Source organism: Streptopelia decaocto, assembly GCF_964273445.1.
Source record: "Streptopelia decaocto genome assembly, chromosome: 3".
NCBI lineage: Eukaryota > Metazoa > Chordata > Aves > Columbiformes > Columbidae > Streptopelia > Streptopelia decaocto.
In genome coordinates, this window is record NC_138656.1 from 92766499 (window position 1) to 92788732 (window position 22234).

The following is a 22234-nucleotide window of genomic DNA, read 5'->3' on the forward strand; positions in this document are numbered from 1 at the left end:
GTTTTATGCCTCAAAGACTTGTTATACAAGCCAAGGTTTCTAAACTGCAATATGTTTCAGCAATTTACCCTGATGGTCAGAAGTTGCTGTCTTACTTCATCTAACCAGCTGTTCAAAAACTAAAAAATCACCCAGATCAGGAGCTCTTCAGTCATATCCTAAGGACATAGTTTATACTTCCTTTAATTTGAAGACTGTGCTAAACTAGGCCCAAGCAGGACTGAACTTTTAAAATTTTGTAATAATTTATTACTCGATGTCCATTCAGAGTAATGCTTATGCATTTATAGCCTATAGTAATGCTATAAAAACAGGGTTATGCTTACTTTTTAAAGCTATCACAGCATGCTATAGGAACAAATTTGTTTGAACATCTTTGACCAAGGATTCTTCCTTATTCTCTTTACTGTGTAAAATGTTGATGAACTCAAGGTCAGATACAGGGCAATTCAATGGCCAACTAGAATCTGTCATGGCAACAGCATCTCTTTATGAAACTTTTTTAAAATTAAATGTGAAGTTCAGATCTTCAGCCAGACTTGGTATCCAAGTTTGTAAGACATTGGAATTAGTTATATTTAGTTCACTGAACCAAATCTGTAGTTTAAATCTTTAGTGGCTTTTCATGCTGTAATGGTTAAATTATAATAAATTGGTCCAGTCTGTTTTGATTTTTGCTGTAACATTATTTTTGCAAGAATCTAAAAATCTTTAGAAACTTTTAAAGTGCTTGGTTAATAGAAGAAAACAAAACTATACTTCTTATAGTTTAACGCACTGATTTTTTTATCACAAAAGTTACAACAAAAATGTCTTAAGTTTGAAACTTGGCATTTATATTCAGTACTTGGATCCTAGCTCCACACACGATTGATTTTTTAATTGTTTTATATGAATTAAATTAAACATGTACTTTGTTTGAAAAAAGCCATTTTTCTGTGAAACAAAAAACATTTACTTCCAACTATTTATTGTGTATGTTCAAAAATAAAGGTGCTGTCTTCAAGGAACCATGTGATTTTCTTGCTGGATGATTGCTTCAGAAACTATAATACAATGGCAAATATAACCTAAGTGTAGAATGCAGATTCATGTTTTATCTTTTAATTTATTTTTTAATTTTTGTGCATATATGGCCCTCAGCAGGAAACAAAGGTGCTCAGTCTTTCTTATTAGCTATAAGTTAACTGGTTCAAAAAATCAATATCGATATCTGTCAAACTGTCAGATCTTGTAATATCTGCCTTAGAATGCATTGGCACAATTTTCTTTTGTGGCTTGGAAATACAGCATGTTTTCTTAGTGTGCTGTACAGAACACCACACAAAAAATGAAGAAACTTTTATCACTATCAATATCACTATCACAATCACTATCAATAAAAATAGGAATATCTGTATAAAACCACTTGAAGATATTGACATTTATCAAATTCTCTTGAAGACACATTGTATCTTGAATGGTTTTTATTATTCTTGCAGGTATGGCTTTATCATAATGTTCTTTTATTCCATTTAGATTAGCTTTAAATATGAAACTGAAACTTTCAAAGAATCTGGAATATTTTACTCTATCCTAAATAAATTTTGAGATATAATTAAAGAGCGCAGAAGTACTTAGTCTCTCATTTGTCTCCTTTCTCAGACTAAATGTGATAATAAAGTTTTATGTCTTCTGTTACTCCATTTTTCTTCAGGTTTTACTGGTCAGTTTTGTGAAGCAGATGTTGCTGCCTGCCTGTCACAACCATGTGGTACCTCCAGCATCTGCAAAGACATATTGGGTGGTTATCTTTGCTTCTGTGCACCTGGTTTTATAGGTGGGTTCAAAAGAGTGTTGTTTAACAGCTGTTTAAGCCAGTCTGAAACCACAGAAAAGAAATTTATTCAAAAGTAGCAATAGATATAATTTTGCAGTGCGTCTCTGAGTCAGGCAGAAGCAACTTTGGTTTCCAGGCATACAAAAGTACTTGGCTGTGTCAGAGTAGTCAACTGTAAAAAATATTGTCTACAAGGGACTGTTTCCACTTGAATAACTCTTACTTTATACTATTTTAGACAGGGTGTCTGTCTTACACTGACGTGATTGCAACTCCCAGCCACACGCAAGCTGGTCTTAATTTATCTGCTTTGCGATTCCTGTAACAATAAGGCTGCAGTAACAGGGGCCTCAACAGCCAAATATACATCCAAGATTCCTAGGCAGGTTTAACTACTCATCCCTAAACCTACCCTGCAGGTCGTAATCATTAGTATAGAGTCTGACCAGATTAAAATTAGTTTGGTTATGCCAGCATACTGTCACAGATTAACACTGATTACAGTGCTTTAAAACAAACAAACAAACAAACAAACAAACAAACAAACAACACACACACAAAAACCCCTTTCTAGATACAGAGTCAGATCTTTTTGATCACTTGTATGATGAAATACCCAAGTGCAGTAGTATTTCCCTATTTGCAATTCAGCTCTGCAACCCAGATCCACCCTGTCTAACTTCAGGGATTTCGACAGGGCTCCTAAAGCAGGAACAGGATGACTCTAAAGTCTCTCAATGCTCGAGGAGGACCTGGGCAACCAGATGATCTTGATGAAATAATATGTAGTTTAATAGCTGTAGTATTTCTGTCTCCAATATAATGAAATGCTATATTTTGTTTCTATGCTTGGTTTATTTTGTCATCAAAATAGAAAGTAAAATTATTTGATGTTACTTGTGATAATTCTTGGTGAGGTCTTATTGAAATGTTTGTTTAAATTCTTATACTCATATCTACATAATAGCAGATTATTGTTTTTGTTTTATACTTTTTCTGTGGCCAAATAAAGCCTTCAAAACCCCTCTGAAACAAACTTTTAGGTATAAGTAGCAATAAATTTGAAACCATCACAATATGTTTAGATAATTCAAATGAGAAATGCAAATAAATACTTTATGAGCTTTGTTCTACCTCAAAGGCAAAAAAAAAAAAAGCACATCATTCTCAACTACAAATAAGCATCTATAGTTTTTTTCTCCATATATTTAAAAATATATGGCAATATCTAACTTTATTATTATTAGTTTCAAAAAAATGTATTAAAATATTTGGCCATAATGGAAAACTTTCCTAACATTTCCTATAGAGATCTTCATAACAAATCCAGAAATTAATACATAAATTAAAAGAAATTATATAAAAAGACTGTTATATTTTAATATTTTATCTTAGAAATCATACTTACTCTTTTGTGATGTTTCAGGAAAACTCATGACTTTATTGCCCTTAAAATATGAAGATATGTACATTTATAAGTGAATCTATAAAATTCCCATCAGGTTATTGTTGAACATTATATATGATGTATATGTTTCACTTTTGCCTTTAATCAAAAATAAATTGATTTCCCAAAGACAATTTACAGTTCATTGGTAAAAGCTGTCTGTACATAACCTCTGTTACTTCATTTTGTTGTTGCTGCTTGCATTGGTGACTTGCCAGCTGTATGTTCCTAATAAAGAAAATCCTTCACTTGTTTCCAGGTAATAACTGTGAGATTGAAGTGGATGAGTGTCTTAGTGACCCTTGTCACAATGGAGCTACTTGTGTTGATCATCTGAATGCCTTCAGTTGCATCTGTCAGGATGGATTTCAAGGTATTAAAATCCAAAGAACTATAACTTTGCATCTTATACCAATTTTTAACATCTTGAATGAGTTGCATGTATATTTATTTTTGGGTCATCTGGGTTATAATCACATAAATTTAGCATAAGTGCACCTTTACTAAAGTTATCTACTTTGTTTTCAAGACAGTATGGAACTAGGTGTTTTCTGCTGGCTGGTGGCTTAGCTGTTGAAAATGAATCAATGGGGTTCAGTGAAATTTTGAAAATAGCGTATACTGTTTCCTGTAAGCTTTTTAAATTGTGGACAGATCTAATATAATGGAATCAGAGAAAAAAGCTGTGTGGGAAAGTTTTCGTTTCTGACATATTTGTACAATTTCTATGAAAAACACAATTTCTTTTATAAGTGGATACATTAATATCTGCAGCTATTCTTTACTTTCAGCTCATATTAGGAATTTAAAGCGCATCCATTTTCTTTTTAGAGCATAATTTTTTAAAGCTCATGGATTTTTAATCATTGAAATACAAGGCAATCTATAATTCAAATGTCACAGGGCAAAATACTGTTTTATACTGCTAGTTATATTCTGAACAACTATCACTTGCATTTTTGTGTATTAAAATTCTTTGAACTTCCCAAATCTCACCATTGATGTCATTCATCATTTATTATTTAAATGATAAAAAATTAAGTTCACTCAGAAATATTAACAATTGAGTATTTTATACTTTAAGTAGCTATGCAGTTATGGTAGCTATAATATATACTGGAACAAATAGTGTTCTTGTCTAAATTATTTTTATTTTTGCATTTTCTGGGACTACACCTGTTGTCTTCTCATGAACACTAGAAATATTTCCTCACATGTTATTGCAATGCAGTATATTATGTTTCAATGTATTTATTTTTCTACTCTTCTGTATTCACATAATAAGAAAATTGTCTGCTTTAAGCCTTAGGAATCTATTCAATGACTGTACTTTTAATCTTTTGTGAAAATTAGTGAAGAGCTTAAACCTTAAAAATATGAACTTACCGTCACAGATGCCCAAATTTTAATATAAAAAGGATGTCAAATCGATTCCAATATGTGAGCTATATTCAGTTAAAATAAATGTTGATATTTGACTATGTGTACTGTGCAGTAACTCTTCTCCCCTTTGATTGCATATTTGCAGGCACTACTTGTGAAGCAAATATAAATGAATGTCACTCTTCTCCATGTCTTCATAATGCATCATGTTCAGATCTTATTGGTGGCTTTGAATGCACCTGTCTTCCTGGCTTTACTGGTGAGTCGTATTCATAGCAAACTTTGTTTTCCACAGCAAGGTAGTCCACAAAGCATCTATTAAGACATTATTGACTAATTTGCTTCTGTTTCCTTCTCATTTCTCTTTATCTGCCCTGGACTAATGTTTCATTGCATTCCAACAAACTGGAACACTGACTCCATCTGTAAACTAAATAGCACAAGATAAATTAGTCTGCATTTAAAAAGGCCTTCAAAGCTTCGACACACAGGGAAGATTAGTTACCATTTAGCAACTCAGAAATAGGCTGTTATGTATTCATGCTGATAAGAATTAAATGGATGCTGACATTAGTATATGTGGCTCTTTATTTGGCTGATTTATGTTAGTTTCTCCTCACAAGTTGCTTGACATTTTTGTGGTGCAAATGAATTAGAAATTGTCTTACTAAATGTTCAAATCTTTCGTCTTTTCAAAGGTGCAAGATGTGAAACAGATATAGATGAGTGTGCTTCATTTCCCTGCAAGAATGGAGCCACCTGCATTGACCAACCTGGTAATTACTTCTGCCAATGTGTGGCTCCCTTTAAAGGTAATGAACACCCAGGGAGACAGGAAAGCAAGCATAATTAACTTTAGAAAGCATTTCTGTCAGTTGTCTGAACTTATTTCACTCTTCCTACAGCATTATTAGTCCTTCATTTTCTCAAGCAAAGCTTTCAAAGTGACCAGCCAATTATGCCTTAGGCTGCAACTAATGTGAAGTAAACTTTGTTAATACATCTACTAATAATGTTCATTTATTAATCAAAACAGATACTTTAAAATCAGTTCATTAACAGAATAAGATTATTTACAAAATGACCAGCATATGCCCATTAAGCTGCCATCATAAAGATCAGTTGCTTTTCTACACATTTTTCTCTCTAGTTTGATTGGTCATGTCATTCTCTAAATTATTTTTTCACTCTCATAAAACAATTTATAGTTATCTTGGAATCCATAAACGGTGTGTGATTATTTCTGTTGATGCTTTTAAAGGAAATACACTTAAAATGAAAGCTTTATTGTGACCTTTTTGATAGAAATTTTGGGGTTTAATTTTAAATGCTCACTGCTTAGATTATTTAAAACAACAAATTGTGTGGTGTTCTTGAGCAAATCTGGTTGAAGTGATAATCTCAATTAAAGAGGCTTGTTGATTTATACATTAAATATAAACACATTTTTCCTCCTGCAGTTCAATATAATGATACATACTTAGGATTCCAGAATAATCATTAAAAGGCAATTTTCTTGGTATGTTGAGACAGCAGGGCTTTTCCCCTTTAGGGAAAATTGTTACATTAAATTCATCATTCATAAGAAAAGAGTGAGCTCCAGTGTTTGTTCTTATTATTTTAGTTAATGGTCAAAATTCAGTTTGTAATTTTTATTAGTTTTAATTTATGTTCTGCTGACTAAATTCTAGTATAATAACAAGTAAATGAGTATTGCAGTATCAGAATTGCCTCTGCTCAGAACAATGTGAAATAATTTTCAGTAAGTGGTTAGAAATACTGGTCTTTTAAGTGCTCATTTCACAATGAGCCAGATTTTCAGAAGACTTTGATATTCATTTAGATATTTAAATAAGTGTTTAAAATTTCAGAAAGTCAACATTTCTGTAGTCATCCTTCAAGAAGCCAGCAGTGTCTAATACTCTCAATCGAAAAGTTAAACCCTGCTGGCAAGATTCATAAATGGTAACTGAGATTCTCTGAAAACATAATATTCTTGGTACAGGGTGTCTAGAATCTACAGTATTCTTATTGAAATAAAAGATTTTTTTGAGACTGTTTACTTCTTTACAGGTTTACTCTATACCTTTCAAGATAATTTTTTAATATTGATGTTACCTAGACTTACGATTGTATAAATAGAAGAAGAATTAGTTTAATATGAAAACTACCTCAGTCTCACACCATCTGTTTATTTAGTATTTAACTGCTGTAAATGTAGTCTTAAACAGATTCACAGTAAACAAACATAATGGGTAGTTAAACTATGTTTTCTAATTGTGTGGAAATATTCACGTTACTGTAACAAATACCTTTTTGTGCACTAATTACAGATGACAGAATTGTTTTTTTAAGAAAAGTAGATATATTAGCGGTAGAAGCTATATAGGAATATCTGTTCTATTTATGGAGTATTTTCACAGATTTTTTTGTTTCTATTATTCTCAGTGGAAAAACATAAATGCTATATTACAAATACTGTCATTTACTTGGAAAGCAATCTGAAGTTGTATTTCCATAATACTTTGTAATGGTTTGATTCTCCCATCACAAAATCCAACTTGAAGAGTATGCACCACTATTAGAAACACATGCCAGATAATCAGGGCATTTACAACAGACATCTACTATATAGAATGCAGAATGAAGGAATTCCAAGCATGACTGGAGCATTCAGTTGGATTCATACAAAAGGTAGCCTGTCAGATTAAGATAGAAATGGATTCTATCTATAGAAACTGGCTTGCATACATTGATCTCTCTTTCTGATTTCCTTGACTATTCTCATTTGTTTATTTTGACAAGGAGACTAGAAAAGATTATGACCAGAAGGTTTTGATTTTTCCATTTAACTTTTTCTTCCCCTTCATTTCCTCTCCTTTTAAAAAAGAAAACAGAAAAATCTTCAATTTTTAACTTTTTTTCAATTTCACTTCTTTTGAGAGCAAGTATAGCTACTTCTCATTTTTACATGTTGCAAACTTTTTGATATCCTGAATATGTGCTTTTATATTTTAACAAACTTTTACATTATGTCTAGATAAACATGAAAAGTCATCAGAAATTTTATTATTCTTGTATATTTTTAGTTTATTGTATTTTTCATGTGCACTTATTGTTTTGTTTTGTTTTAAGCATGGCTTTGCCTACTTTGCCAGAATGTTTTAACTCATTCCATTCACTTCCATAGAATACTGGAAGACATCCAAATCTTTTAAGAACTTGGGTAGTAGCATGTATCAGGATTTTTCTTCAAATATCTGACAGTTCAGGCTGTGTAAATTAACTCTACAAGCCTGATCTACGAATGAAGTTTTAGTTTTGCAGTGGACACAAACATTTTTAGAAAATCCAGTTTTCATGGTAAAGTCAATGCATGGAGAGCACTGGAGAAGAAGTATGTCTTCTGATGCTGTTACTGTAACCCTGTACATTCCTCTCCATCACTGTTCCCCTGACAGAAGATTTTACCATAGCTAGTGTAGATCACTGGGCTTTCTATATATTCTAGTATTTCATTTTAATTATTGCCACTGAAATTACTACCTTTGATTTTTCCCAAATGTCCAGCTGAAGAGCTTGAGGGTACTAGCAGTCCATCTACACATAATTCAAAAGAAAAGTGAAGAAACTTATAAGACTTCCAGATACAAAATTATATCTTTGTCAACTTCTGATAATGTTCTAATTACTAAATATGATAATTTAATTATTTTCATCGTATTTTAGACAAGTTTCTTGTCCTTGAATATCTATTTCTATACAGCTCTAGCTTTTGCCCCAATAAGGTATAAAAAAAATGAACTTCAAAGCCATATACTTTTATATCATAACTCTTTTGTCCTTGGTTTGAAGGAAGCTCACAATTTGATTAAAGAAAAATAAATCTTTACCAGATTATGTTATTAGTGAAGAGATTGCTGTGTAAACTTGCACAGAAATCCTAGAAGTTACTGAGCCTCACTGAGCAGTATGACAGTCCACTCTTTAAAGTCCAGTTCTCTGTTTCTGTCTACTTTTACTAGTGTTCTGGCACTGACTTGTATAGTACAACTTACTATTATACCTCACACCTAAATGCTGAAATGGTGTTTACCATGCTGTCATTTACACGTACTGTAGTATAACGTTCTTTTCATATAAGAACTGGCAACAGGAAGAAAGGTAATCTTGATTTGGGTGGAGGACAAAGATTTTTAGTATTAGCAACAGGAGGCAGATCAGAAGTATATTCAGCTACAGTTTGGCCAATGCATTATCACCGATAGTCTTTGACAGTAATTTGTCCAGTATAGAGTTAAGTAGGCCTCTCAACCCTCTTATGAGCTTGATTCCATTATAGTATCCTAGCTGGGGAGTTATTATAATAACTTTTCTATTATGATATTGATTCTACAATTGTAGCCTTTCTATAATAGAATCACAGCTATTACAAAATTGATATTAAGTGTTTCAGAAGATAGCAGAGTGTGTGAGAAACATATTGTGTTTAAGGGTCCTAACAGTTTCATGGAAGGTAGAATGAAAACTCCCATGTCTCCAACATGATATATTGTCTTGTTTCTTTAAAAATTCACACACATTTCAAGAACAGTGCAATTAGTAAATTTTATAGTCCCTATTGTTGTATTTTTATCCATATATAAAATATATATTTTATCTATATTTATATCCATGCTTTTCCTTCCATGTGGAAGCACATAAAATGGAGACCTGAAAATATTTATTTACAGAGAATAATAACAAGCAGAAGTTGATAAGGATAACTTTTTGAAATCAACATGCCCTTTAATTTTCAATGAAAGAAAGAAAGGCTCCTCATTCTCTTATGCTAAGGAGTGAAAAAATATTCTTCCAAACCTCAACACTACCATATTTTTCAGTCCCTCCGTGGTATCTGTTATAATTTGGCAAGTTACGTTTTTTCTCTGAAGTTACTTATTTTAAGGCTGAAACATACCCATTATATTCTTCCATCTGTGCCAGCAAAATCAGAAATTTATTTTTTGATTGCTACAGTTTTCCTTGCTTTCCTTAGTTTTAAGTTTTCATGTAGCTTGCAGCTGTAGGAGCACATCAGCCTACAGAGTTTATCTGGCTCTTATGTAGTCGTATGAAGGGAAAAGAAGGAACGCCTGCAGTTCATTCAATCGTTCAAAGATATTTTGGTAGAAGAGGTGCTCAAATGCTCCACTAATAAACACTGGTTTACTGCTTCTTAGTAATAGTGGCCCTTTACACAATACATTAATCTTTCTTACAGTTTTGAATTATTTTCAAGGTCCCTTTAGGTGCTTCACCCCAACCATTAGCTGTTTCATCCATATTTAGGGGTACTGGTGTTTTTAGTGTTCTGTAAGAACCTTGCAGTATATTCAAATATTCTTCTAACAGCCAGGTCCATAGTAATAAATGCAAGTTTGCTGTTCACAGCTTTGAACTGTCAACATTTTTATGTATCATACAGCCGCATCAAAGAAGTTAGTCATAATTATTAAACAAGAGTCCTTGCTGAGAGTGTAGCAAAGTGGGATCATCCTGGTATCAGGCATGTTGCTTTTCAGCATTCTTAGCATGCAAAAGCAGAACGATTCCACTACAATTTCTAGACCAGCTTATTTTTTTACAGAAATTAAAGTAAGACGTATAAAGCTTCTTTATTCTTACTTGGGACTGAAAGATAAGAACAAATCTTGTACTCCCACACTAGAAATTTTCCCTGTTTTCTACCCTGGTATTTAAGGAAAACGTGAACCAAACTATCAGTGTTTCTGTGACCCATGAACTGAGCCAGTATTCTGCTATTCCCAAAGAAAGCTCAGGAAGGAATAAAGCATTATAATGTCCTTTTCAGGTAGAGAGTGTAGATTTGATATGTGATAACCCTGTAGGAGCTGATATGAATTTTTTTTTTTTAAAAAAGGCTATTTAGCAACTTGCTTTTTAAAAAAAATGAGTAAAAAAGTTTATCCTTTAATTAATATTATTACCCAAATCATTTAAAAAATGCACTGTATGAGTTTGGTCTAGATATTGCTAATGGGCATGACCTTTTTAATCAAATACATGTAACTGTAGAAGAAAACTGAAATTCAGTTCTGAGGAAATGTCTATTTATTTGTTTCAGCCTTAATGACACATGTCTCCAAATGTGTTCCAATTAAGATTAAAGCAAAAACCGTAATTGGCCATTAAACATGTTGCAAAAGAAAGTAAACTAGTGAGAAAGGCAACTCAGCAGAAAAAAAAAGCTTAAGTCAGTTGAAAAGCAAGAGTAATAATGGAGTTTTCAGCATAGGACACTATTATGGGAGCAGCTAATTACAAAACAGATAATAAGTAAGAAATGTTAAGTGCTCATGAAGACAAAAAAACTAGACTAGATAATGGAGCAATTACTTTTTCAGTGCTCATAGGCCTAATCTCAGTCTTTCCTGTGCCAAGACCCACACAAAAAGGCAGTTTTGCAAGACTTGTGGCTCCTTCTAGCATACCATTGTGTTAGAGCATAAAAAAGACTATCTCCTGTTCAACATCAGTTTATATCTGGTTTTGCCATTCTCTTGACACTGAATAACTGAACAAAATTTTATTTAGGGGAAAAATTTAACTGGTGCATAGAGCTATGAAGGACACTTTGCATCACATAAGAGCTTTTTGTGGGTAGAGGAGTGACCATGTTTGTGGTATATTACATAGAAAATACACATTGCCTCTGAGCAAAAAAAGGTTTGTCTGAAAAGCTATGCAATGTCTAAGTGTGAATCAGTATGAACTGGGACTTGCTGCTGGCTCTTATATGAAGTCACCACAGATATTCTTTGGCATTTTTTTCTAGTATTATCACTGATTTTTCTGTCGTTTCTAAAAGTTGCCATCTAGATACATAAATTCAGCTGTTTCTGCTTCTGAAATGAAACAATTCAGAGAGCAAGTCTTTTGCCTAGCCATTTCTAGTGTCAGTTTAGGCACCCTTGGGTACATTAGATATACACAAGGGTCTGGCAGATATGACAAGATCTGCAGGAGACGCATGGCCTTACAAAACAGCACTGAGAACCCCAAGGCCATCTCTAAAAGCTCTGGTTGCTTAACTCTATCTATACAAATTGTGAGGTAGTAGTATGTTGTAGTTTCAGTTTGCACTTTTGGAGACATCTTGATCCACAAGAAAAATTATCTAAGCCTTTGCAGCTGTGAGTACTCTGGGAATACTGCATGTGTAAATCCAGTCACCTACAGCAGACAAGGGGTTTGAATTTCATTAGTCGCTGTGTGAGAATGGTGTAAAGAACCTTGGTTACAGGGAAGAGATTTAAGTTATGTAGATGATACAAGGTATATTAATTTCAAATGAGAAACTGTATATGCCTGTCTCTTAATTTTCCAGAAAGTATGTGCAAAACACAATTTTTAAAATATTTTAAATATGGTTATGTTTTCCTTGGCTGCCCTACAAATTATGAGGGCATTGCTGTTTCTCGAAGAAAAGTTTACCAAATTTCAGTGGTTTTTTTGACAGATGAAGCACATGTTTCCAGTTTTATTTTTCTACATGGTGGGCCTACTCATGGTGTAGGCTCATCTGTCAATACAAAAATAAAAGTAATAAAGTAATAATCCTAGTATCAGGTTCTATAACTGATGTGTGGACAATCTGTCAAATTTTTAGAAAATTAAAACAGAATCTCAAAACAGAGAAGGGATTGGCCCCCTGAACTAAAGGTGGCCCTCACTATGTCTGAAATTGACACCCACAGGTCCTAGGTCATGAGGAAAACTGTGTTTGATACTAGCTTTCTGTAACTTTTACGCATATATTAAAAATTTCAGTTGAATTCTGATGCAGTAAACAAAGATAGAACACCTCTCCTATGAGAACAAGCTGAAGGCGGGGGGTTGTTCAGCCTGGAGAAGAAAAGGCACCAGGGAAACTTTATTGCAGCCTCCACAGTACTTAAAAGGGGCCTATAGGAAAGATGGGGACAGACTTGTTAGCCAGCCTGTTGTGATAGGACAAGGGTTAATTGTTTTTACCTAAAAGAGAAGAGGTTCAGGCTAGACATGAGAAAGACATTTTCTACAATGAGGGTGGTAAAATACTGGAACAGGTTGCCCAGAGAACTGGTAGATGCCCCCTCCCTGGAGACATTTAAGGTCCCTTCCAACCCAAACTATTCTATGATTCTATGAAAGATAAAAGGGTAAAAAGCATGTATTTCAATAGGAAATAAATTAATGGCAAATGTTTTCCCTAATAATACTTTTTTTAATATTTTCTGAGAAAGAGTGAAGCTTGCTTTTATTTTGAAATGTAAAATGCACAGATATGGATACAGGAGTATCCTCACTGTTTATTAGTTATAAACATGTATATTTTAAAAGAAAAAAAAATACACCTAAACAATATATTCCACTTCTATTTTTGTCTTTTTTTACAGAAATTTATACAGGTATGGAGCAACAATATATGCATGTCTGTGTGATTTTCATTGTAAAGTTTGTGATGTGGGTCTATCTCATTATTTTTCCAGCATTGTTGCATGATCTGCATATTCATATACAATTAAGGAAACATTTTTTACTTGAAAAGTGCTAAGTATTGCTTTCAAATAACTTTCCTTTAAAAAATAATCAAAAGATTTTCATTTGGCATGGATTTCACAGAAAATGCTTTTCCACAGATTATATATAGAATCACAAAGAAATTCCTTTCATGGAAAGTAAACTTTCCATTCCAAGGAAAAGAATGGATTTGCTATAAGTATGAACAGAAAGAAAAGACTTGCTATATTTTTAAACTATTGGAGTAATACTTTGCTTAATTTCAAGTAATATCAACATATGCATGCTTCTGCAGTTATTTTTTTTTCTTTCCACTTCCAGGGTAATTCTATTTTTATTTACATTTACTAACCTTTAATCATCTCAATTGTGTAGGTGTTCTGTTTTCTTATGCCACAAAGCAGATCGAGCTAAGCAGATATTTCATAAAATAATGACAAGCTTAGAGGTACATCCAAACTTTTCAGAGTTATAGGAAATTACAATTTTGAACTTTTAATAGAAGCAATTCCATATTTAGTGTTAAGCCATTTAATCTTTAGAGTTTCAGGGACCTCAAATTTTAGGCATCTAACATATTGCTCATTAGTGTTCCTGGGATGCTGAGCTATATAAAGCTGTTGAAAACCAAACCATAGATCTCTCTGAAGTGATTGAGTAACTTTTAAAAATTACAATTATTGTACCTACTAGTTTCAAATTAACAATCTTGGGAGAAACAGAAAGTTACATATAGGTTTGGGGTAGGGATTTTGAGTTGTTTGGGTTTTTTTGTTTCTATAAAGCCCTATAGTGCCTTTGTACACTAGATTTTCTCCCATAAGTAAACACATTTTTACTTTTATTGAATGGCATTCAATTTCCTTAATTTACCTTGGAAAACACCAGTGATTCACTTTAATGTTAGAAATGTCTTTTAGCTCTTTTGTTAACAAACAAAAACACATAGAAAACATATAAGAAAACACTTATTGTGCAAGTCTCATGTCAGTCATTGGCTTTTACTTCATATACGAAATTATTTAAGTGTCATTTTGAAAAATTGGTCTCTGTGTTCTGAACGTGAACATATAAACTAAAAAATGTAAATTTAAATAAAACATTACTGAGTTAACACAAAGTTTTGAAACTTTTAATGTATTTATGCAAGCCATATAGAATTAGCCTGTTGTAGATTTTCTCCCTATTCTTTCCTTCCTGACATCTTTTAAGCTGGTGTAATTTTCTATCCCATTGAAGTAAAATTTAATTAACTTAATTCATAGGATATATACTCTGTTTCATCAAATTTATAACAACAGTGGGTAGAATCTAAGCAAGGGTACTGAAATCCAATGACACCAGTGTCATAAGACTACTGGAGCTGGATCAAAATAAAATATTTTTTTTAAAAAAACCCTTTTAGTTAGCCAGTGTCTAAAGATCAGATGCAATGATCAGATCAGCATCACAGTTTCAGTTGGAGCAGCTAGTCAAACTGGGACTCTGACGATCACTTTACAACTTCACGGAGCAACTACATCCTCTGACCCGAGTCTGGTGCCCAATGGTAGGTGCTGATACCTGCTTGGTTCTTCCTTTGTTGCCCAAACCCCAACATGGACCCCTTGGCAATGATGGATCTTGGTCTGTCTTGAGAGCTTTTTGTCTTCACGAGTGCACATTTATCAACAGTACCAGACTACTTGGTATTATTTAGGAAATTGTCATCCAAATGACATATTTGTTTTGCTGGTACAAGCCATAGATATTAATAGTTTACTTTCACTACATTGTCATAATCTTGCCAGCAGATATGTTTTGTCACCAATTCTGTCCATACTTTTGCGGCAAAACACTGACTTTGAAAACTGCTTTCAGATTTAATTCCTTAAAATATTACTAGCAAATGTTGCTTTTCTTACATTAGTTTCTAAAAAGAATAGCAATATTGAAGAGATGCCATTTCTGATTATAAGAATTCTATAGTACACATCAAAACATTTCATGTATAGATTTATGCTGAGCAAATAAAACAAAGAAACAAATGTCAGTAGTTTTGCATAAAGAAGTGAAAATATATCTCATATAATTTATTTTCTATGTCATATTTATAAATTATGCTTTTCACTTTTAATAATAGCTTTAACAGAACCGTGGTTTTGAGCAAAAATTCTATTTTCAGCATTCATTTGCAATATTTAGAGATTCTACTTTAGAAATATTATAAGCAAACACAGTAGAAAAGAGAACGGATGAATAGTAGAATGAAATTTCTGAATATGCAATATGCTTCTCATTCCTAAACAAACAAAAAGAGGATTTTTCTAATAAATTATTCAGTATTTGATATATCTTGTATGCTAACAGAGAAGCATAGTATATGCTATGAGTATATGCTTCTGTAATATATATGCATACAAAGACATATAATATTTAACCCAATATATTGTACCACTGAAAATAAAATTGTTCTTCAACTGACTGTGTAATATAATTATTTGTGCATATTCTTTTGAGTTGGGTTTATTCTAATAGAAAGGCCTTTAACTGTCTAGTAAAGACAATCTATTCTATAAATAATAAAATACAACCAAGAATTAAACAACTACAAATGTTGAACTTGTCTAATGGAAATAAGCAGAGATGGAAAGATTTTCTGAACTTATTAATTCATTAATGAGCTTCTATGTTTGATTATTGCACACTGGATCTGCTGGGCATTCTTTCTTTCTCTTTTTTTGTCAGCTAACTATGTTCAGTGAAAATTACCTTTTTACCCTGTGATGGCAAATATAAAATCTTCATATGTCAGTGGGAGAAGGCAGTTTATAAACTGTTTTCCTACCACAGCATTTCTTTCTGTGAACAATCACAGACTTACTAACTTCCTATTTCAGAAACTTACCAGATCAGGTGAGAACTTTTTTATATTTAGTAAAAAATAAATGTATCAAACTAATCAGTTACAGCTAAACATTTAGTATTTATATATTTGAACAAAAATTCTCTAACAAGTAAGTTACAAGAAACAGAAAAGGCAGAAGACATGAACTCTGTATTCTGAATAACCTATGTTAATTAAAAAAAAATCACCTATAACCTGTTTGCTGCTTGATTTATCAAAATAGCTTTAATCATACATCTACAGATTTGTAAAAAAATGCTGATGTGAGAGCAACAGCAGTAGTGCATTCATTGTATCAACATGTAACTATGATTGCCTACTAATATTCAACCTTAATCTTTGTGTAGATTTACATTTTTCAAAAAAATTCTTCTTTAAGTCAGCCAACCTTTTTTTGTTGTTGTTGTTTTATTGCTATTTATATCAATTAGCATTAATAATCAATTGTTTAATAATGAATGACTTTCAGAATTGTATTAAAATAATATAAACAGTTGCAATCCTCTGACTGAGGGAATGGTCTTTTAAATTATTAATTCTCAAGTCTGACAGTTAAAAATTAATTGATTCAGGGACTGAGTGGGTGGGAGACAGTCTTATTATTTTCTTTTGTTTTTGTTTTCCTAATCTTCAAGTTTGAATACAAATGAAATCTTCGCCATTTCTGCCAGTAGCAGAAAAAACAAATTCCATGCAGTGATATGCAGGAAAGCTGGGTGAGAGAAAAAAGAGGTGGAATTTTTAGTTAAACAGTGGTGAATTTTCCCTGAAAGAAGTCATGGAAAAAAAACCTGCTTAGAATAGTACTAGCAGTAATATTATACTACATATTTTGGCCTCATTTGTTAAATAGGATTGTTAACCCAGGTCATCAAATTTATGACTGGATTTTAATTTCCTATTCTTTATAAATATCAGGATAATGTAAATATTTTTTGTTTCGTGCTGTTTCACTTTACTATAGATAGGAAAAAAACAGTAGTATTTTTGTTTCCTCTAATTCCTTAAAAAAGGGGGGAAAATATTTTTTGTCAGAGAACAATTTCAGTATAATTTCAAATCAGTACAAACTTTACAGGAACTCGTATCCTTATGGGGGCTACCCTGAACAAGCACCTGAAGAAGATTCTAAACCCATGCTCCTGCCTGCATGGGAGGAAGTGCACAAGGTCCTTACCAGCCAGACATGCATCCTGGTTGAGTTGCCATGCCACCAGGGGTAGGAGCTGAGGAAGAACAGGTTACACAGTATCAGTGATGATAAAATGGATGATGAAGTGGTTTTTTCTTAGAGACTCTGAAGAGACAAAAGCCTGATACCCACAGGAGCAGGATTGGAGGAGTGGGGGAAGAGAATGCAGAGGACACACTCAGGCATGGGAGGACAGAGACTCTGCAACAGTGGAGTCTGGAAGATGGTTACTTCTGACAATTTGAAGGAGACTTTCTCTTACAGAGGTTCACTTATGGAATAAGTATTGAGCCATGACAGCAGGTGAGGAAGGCTCAGTTTTGTCTGAAGAGGCATGTAAGCTGCGTCTGATGCATACACCCTCACCAGTACCGCTAAAATGAAACAATGGTTGACAACAGATAAAGACTCCCTTCTCTGATGGAGAGTGACACCCACAAGATCTGATCTCTGAGGAAGTTTATTTGCATGTCAGACATCTGAACTCAAGATGCAGGAAAGAGAGCTTGTCTGATGCCCAGATCACTATCTTTTGCTGCTTGTCCATGCAGACACCAATGATATTGCCAACAGATATCCCGGGCATATCAAAACTGACTAGTGGACTCTAGTGACAAGGGAAAAGGCTGTAGAGGCCAAGCCAGAGTTTTCATTTTTATTACCATGAGGCCTTCTTTGAGCAACAAGGTCTGGAATCAATCTGAAAAAAGAGAGGAGTATTTTTGCCAGCAGGATTGCTAACTCTGTGAAGAGAGCTTTAAACTACATTCATCATGGAATGCAGAGAAAAACCTAAAGGGAAGCAGAGGTACTAGAAGCTGGAAAGAATTGTCTGTGGGTAAGCACAAAAAGGGAAGATGTCACACTTCCTTGGATTGCAACTGGGGGCCCATCACTAGTGTCTGCAAACAAAATACACAACACAGGAAAGACAGAAGGAGTAACAAGTCTATGTGCTTTCTCAGAAAAACAGCCTCCTATCAGGAGAAGAACTCCCATTATTGGTATGCTGTAATGGATGGATACAAGCTCTCTGGAAACAGAAGTGGGGAAGGTGAGGAGACTGGGCTGAACTTCATGCAAAGCGGTGTCTTGAATGCATGGAGCTTTACTATGGAATGGGTGATGGTGATGCAGTGCTCAAGTCAATAAGGCAGCATGAAAAGGGAACCAGTTAAAGAAATATTGTGGTGGGTGTCTGCTACAGACAGTTTGATACAGAAAAGTTTATCAAGTCTTCTTTAGGAAACTGGAAAAAGACTCATGAATACAGGACCTAGTTATCATTGGGATATTACCACCCTAATTTTGCTGGAAAGACAGCAGGAGATTTTTGGACCACACTGAATACAGTTCTTTGAAACAATCGTGGGGTGAGACAACTAGGGGAGATACTTTCTTGAATTCCCTATTTGTGAATAAGCAGGAGATGTTTTGGGATGTAATGGTCAAAAACAGCTTTGATGACAATGGCAGTGAGATGATGGAGTTTGTAATCCCAAGAGAAATGAGAAATTCAAGTAGCAGAATAATGATTCTGGACTTCAGCGAGCTGACTGGTTTGCTTGGCAAGCTCCCGTTGGTGAATGCACTGAAGGAAGAACTGATTTTTAGCCCACTGATTTGTCTTGAAGGACAGTTTCCTCAAAACGCAGTTCTTTCCAATATGCAGGAACTCAAGCAGATGTGACAGAAAAAAATTAACAAATGGAGAAATCCTAACTGAGCTTAAAGAGAAAAGGAAGTTCACAGAAGTTAGATGCAATGGTGAGCTGCCCAACTGGAAAACATCCAGTCAGACAGGAACAGAATTAGGGAAGCTAAAGGGCAACTGGAGGTAAAATTATTAAGGCGACTGAAGGGCAACAAGAAAAGTTTCTGTAGGTCTACCAGTAGCAAAAAAAGATGGAGAAAAATGAGATCACATTGCTGCATTGACAAAGGAAATGAAAAGCCTGAGATACTCAACGCCTCTTTCACACCGTTTTTCCACCACTGGGGACCTGGGCTTGTTCAGCCTGGAAATTAGAGTTTCAGAAGGACCTAACGGCAACTTGACACTTATTTAATATGAGTGAATAGAGAAGACAGACTCAGGCTCCTTTTCGCAGAGCACACTGTGAAAGACATGTATTCAAGTGTTCACAAAAAACAAAACAAAACAAACACTTATGATCACTTAGCACTTATTGGATTTCAGGTAATAAATACATCTATACATGTTAAAATTAATTAAAACAACAAAAGAATCTGAACGTGTAGGTTGCCTGTATATCTTCCTTTCTGAATCTGTTCATATTGAACCTTTTACATTTCAAATATTTGCAAAACTCTTCTCTGAAGTTGTATTTGAGATAAAAAGAATCATCATAAGTCAAAGCTTAAAATACATTATGAGTTTCTGAATAAGACAAATACAGGTTTATCCATAGTTCTTTGTAGCTCACTGTTTTTTGGAGGAACTGAGACCAGAAAAACGTTGTTCAGTTACTCTTTGGAAAAAGATACAATTTTCTACACACAGTGTAGAATGAAAAGGCAGAAGAAACACGGTATGTTATTGAATCAGCAGAGCAAGATGTTCAAAATAAAAATCATACATAGAAGCCAGGCATCTGGGAGTATATTTAGAGTTGTTTTGGTTGTTTTTCTTGTTGTTGTTGTTGTTGTTGTTGTTTTCTTTTTTAAGTTATTACTTTTCTGAAATATATAGCTAACTCATGAAATGACTTTTGCTTTATCTGCCAGTGATGTCCACACTCACAAACACTTGGCATGTAAAAGGATGGACAAATCTCTTTAAAGGTTCTTCTGTCAACCCAGAAGAAAAATAAGTACTGCATTACTGGATCATATGGTAGTTCCAATTACAATTGTGAGTCATGTGTTAAGCTTTTTCATCTGCATGTGAACTCCACTTTAGGAATCAGCATGGTTGTTACCCATGTCAAGCTGTTGTGATATAAAGATGAAACTTCAGGGCAAAATCTCAATGTGCCATATGTCAGACTTTGCCATGCAATTCCACGAATTCCAGATCCAAGACTGTCAGCTGCCTATGGCAGAGTCACCCTACACTAGAGGGACCACTGGTAACATAATGACAAGGAACAACTTGTGTCATTCTTTTTCTCCTCTGTCAGCATGACTACTGGACTCAGAGTGTTGTTGGGCTTTTTTACTTCAGTTCTGTTTCTACTTGTTGTTTTTACTATTACAAACCTTAAGAATTCAGCCCTTAGATGATGCTACTAACATTTTGGACAGTGAGTGTTTAATATATAGCATTAAATAACATTCAGTGCCATGGACAGCTTAATATTGAAGTTAACCAATGAGTTATCCTACAAATTTAAGGAATTTTAAGCTTCCAAATGAGTCAGAGGATGGCACTAAGTGGCACTGTAGTTTGATCTCAACCACTGTACTGTGAAGACTTATTCTTGTGAAACCATGATAAGATATTCGGTATGTTCCTTTAGAATAAACTGACCACTTAATTAATTCAGTTTCCTCAAAATTATATGCAATATAACTGTATGGATTGCCCACTTTATTAGTTAACACCTGATCTACAAACTTAAAGCTTCCATGTACTGTAGGTGACCTGTAACACTGGTTGATTTTTTGTCAGGAATCCTTGTGTGAAATTTTCAGCCTGAAAAGAAATTAAAAATTCTCACTGTAATTATCCATCTCAGGAACATGGATTACCTTTTGTACGGGGTGCAAGTGCCCAGGCTTTGGCCTCTGTGACGAGAGGCCAGGGCTGCCCTGTGCTAGACACAGCCAGCTCCAACTGATCCACGGAAGGGAACAGCTGAGCCCCCCAGCTGAGGAGGTGGTGCCCTGGGGAAATGTGTGTAAGAAAAGGTAAAAAGCTGCACAGGCAGTGAAGAATGACGAAAAAAAAGTGAGAAACAGCCCTGTAAGCACTGAGGTGAGAGAAGGAAGAAGGGGAGGATCTGCTCCACACACCAGATCAGAGATTCCCCAATAGCCTCTGGAGAAGACTATGGTGGAGAAGGACCCTGGCAGAACTTGTGACTTGTGGGGGGTCTGCACTGGAGCAGGGGAAAGGTGTGAAGAGGAAGGAGGGCAGAGGTGGACTGTTATGGACTGGCCAAAGATCCCATTCCCTATCCCTCTGTGCTGCTCAGGGGTGGAGAGGAGGTAGAGGAGTCTGGACTGGAGGAGTAAAGTTCAGCCCGAGAAATAGAGAGGCATTGAGGAAGGTGGTTTTAGTTTTCTGTTTGTTTCTCAACATCCTATTATATTTTTATTTGGCAATGAGTTTGAATAGTTTTCCTCAAGTCAAGTCAGTAACTGGTAAATTATATCCCCATCTTTATCTTGACCCACAAGCTTTCAAACTTTTCCATCTTCTTTTCTCGAGGGGCACTGTTGAAGGGGAGTGAGAGAGTGGTGGGGTGAGCATCTGGCAGCCAACCGAGATCAGTCCACCACAATCTAACTATATGGATTTGATTTTCCACATGACTACCCAGGTGCTTTATGTTGTAGTGTCACATTGCCCATCACTGTGAGGTAGCCTGTCAAAGGAAGAGGGAAGTTGTTGGGGCAGGGAAAAGCTGCTCCAGGAAGGAATTGCTGGGCAACCAGAGCTGGGGCAACAGCACTGGGGAAGTCAGCAAAACGCTGGCAGTACAGCCAGCCATGGGCAGCTCTGCCAGAAAGCACAGCATCGACACAGCCCTGTCTCAGCAGTCACAGAAAGGCAGATGGGCTTCAAAAGGGCTTAGAAGGGCTTGTGTACAGCTTGTTGCAGCCCCAGTTCCACTGTGCTCTGTCTGAAACTAAGCCTGAAAGAACAGACTTGCCTTCAGCAACACTGAGGGAAAAGGGAAGCAGCTTTGTAAACCCAAACCCATTTGATCTCTGTTCTGTCTTTTGAACTTCTCTAGTGAAAAACATGAATCA

At 34.6% G+C, this 22234-nt stretch overlaps 1 protein-coding gene across 1 annotated transcript in view; it reads left to right on the plus strand.

The window, feature by feature from the left end:
* Positions 1–22234, plus strand: part of EYS (eyes shut homolog) — a gene marked incomplete at its 5' end in the record, with an annotated part of 687713 nt that overhangs the window by 136356 nt on the left and 529123 nt on the right. Inside the window, 4 exons of the mRNA XM_082048968.1 lie at positions 1697–1819; positions 3526–3639; positions 4795–4908; positions 5348–5461. Of these exons, the coding sequence (XP_081905094.1) occupies positions 1697–1819; positions 3526–3639; positions 4795–4908; positions 5348–5461 (465 nt within the window). The remainder of the gene's footprint in view (positions 1–1696; positions 1820–3525; positions 3640–4794; positions 4909–5347; positions 5462–22234) is intronic.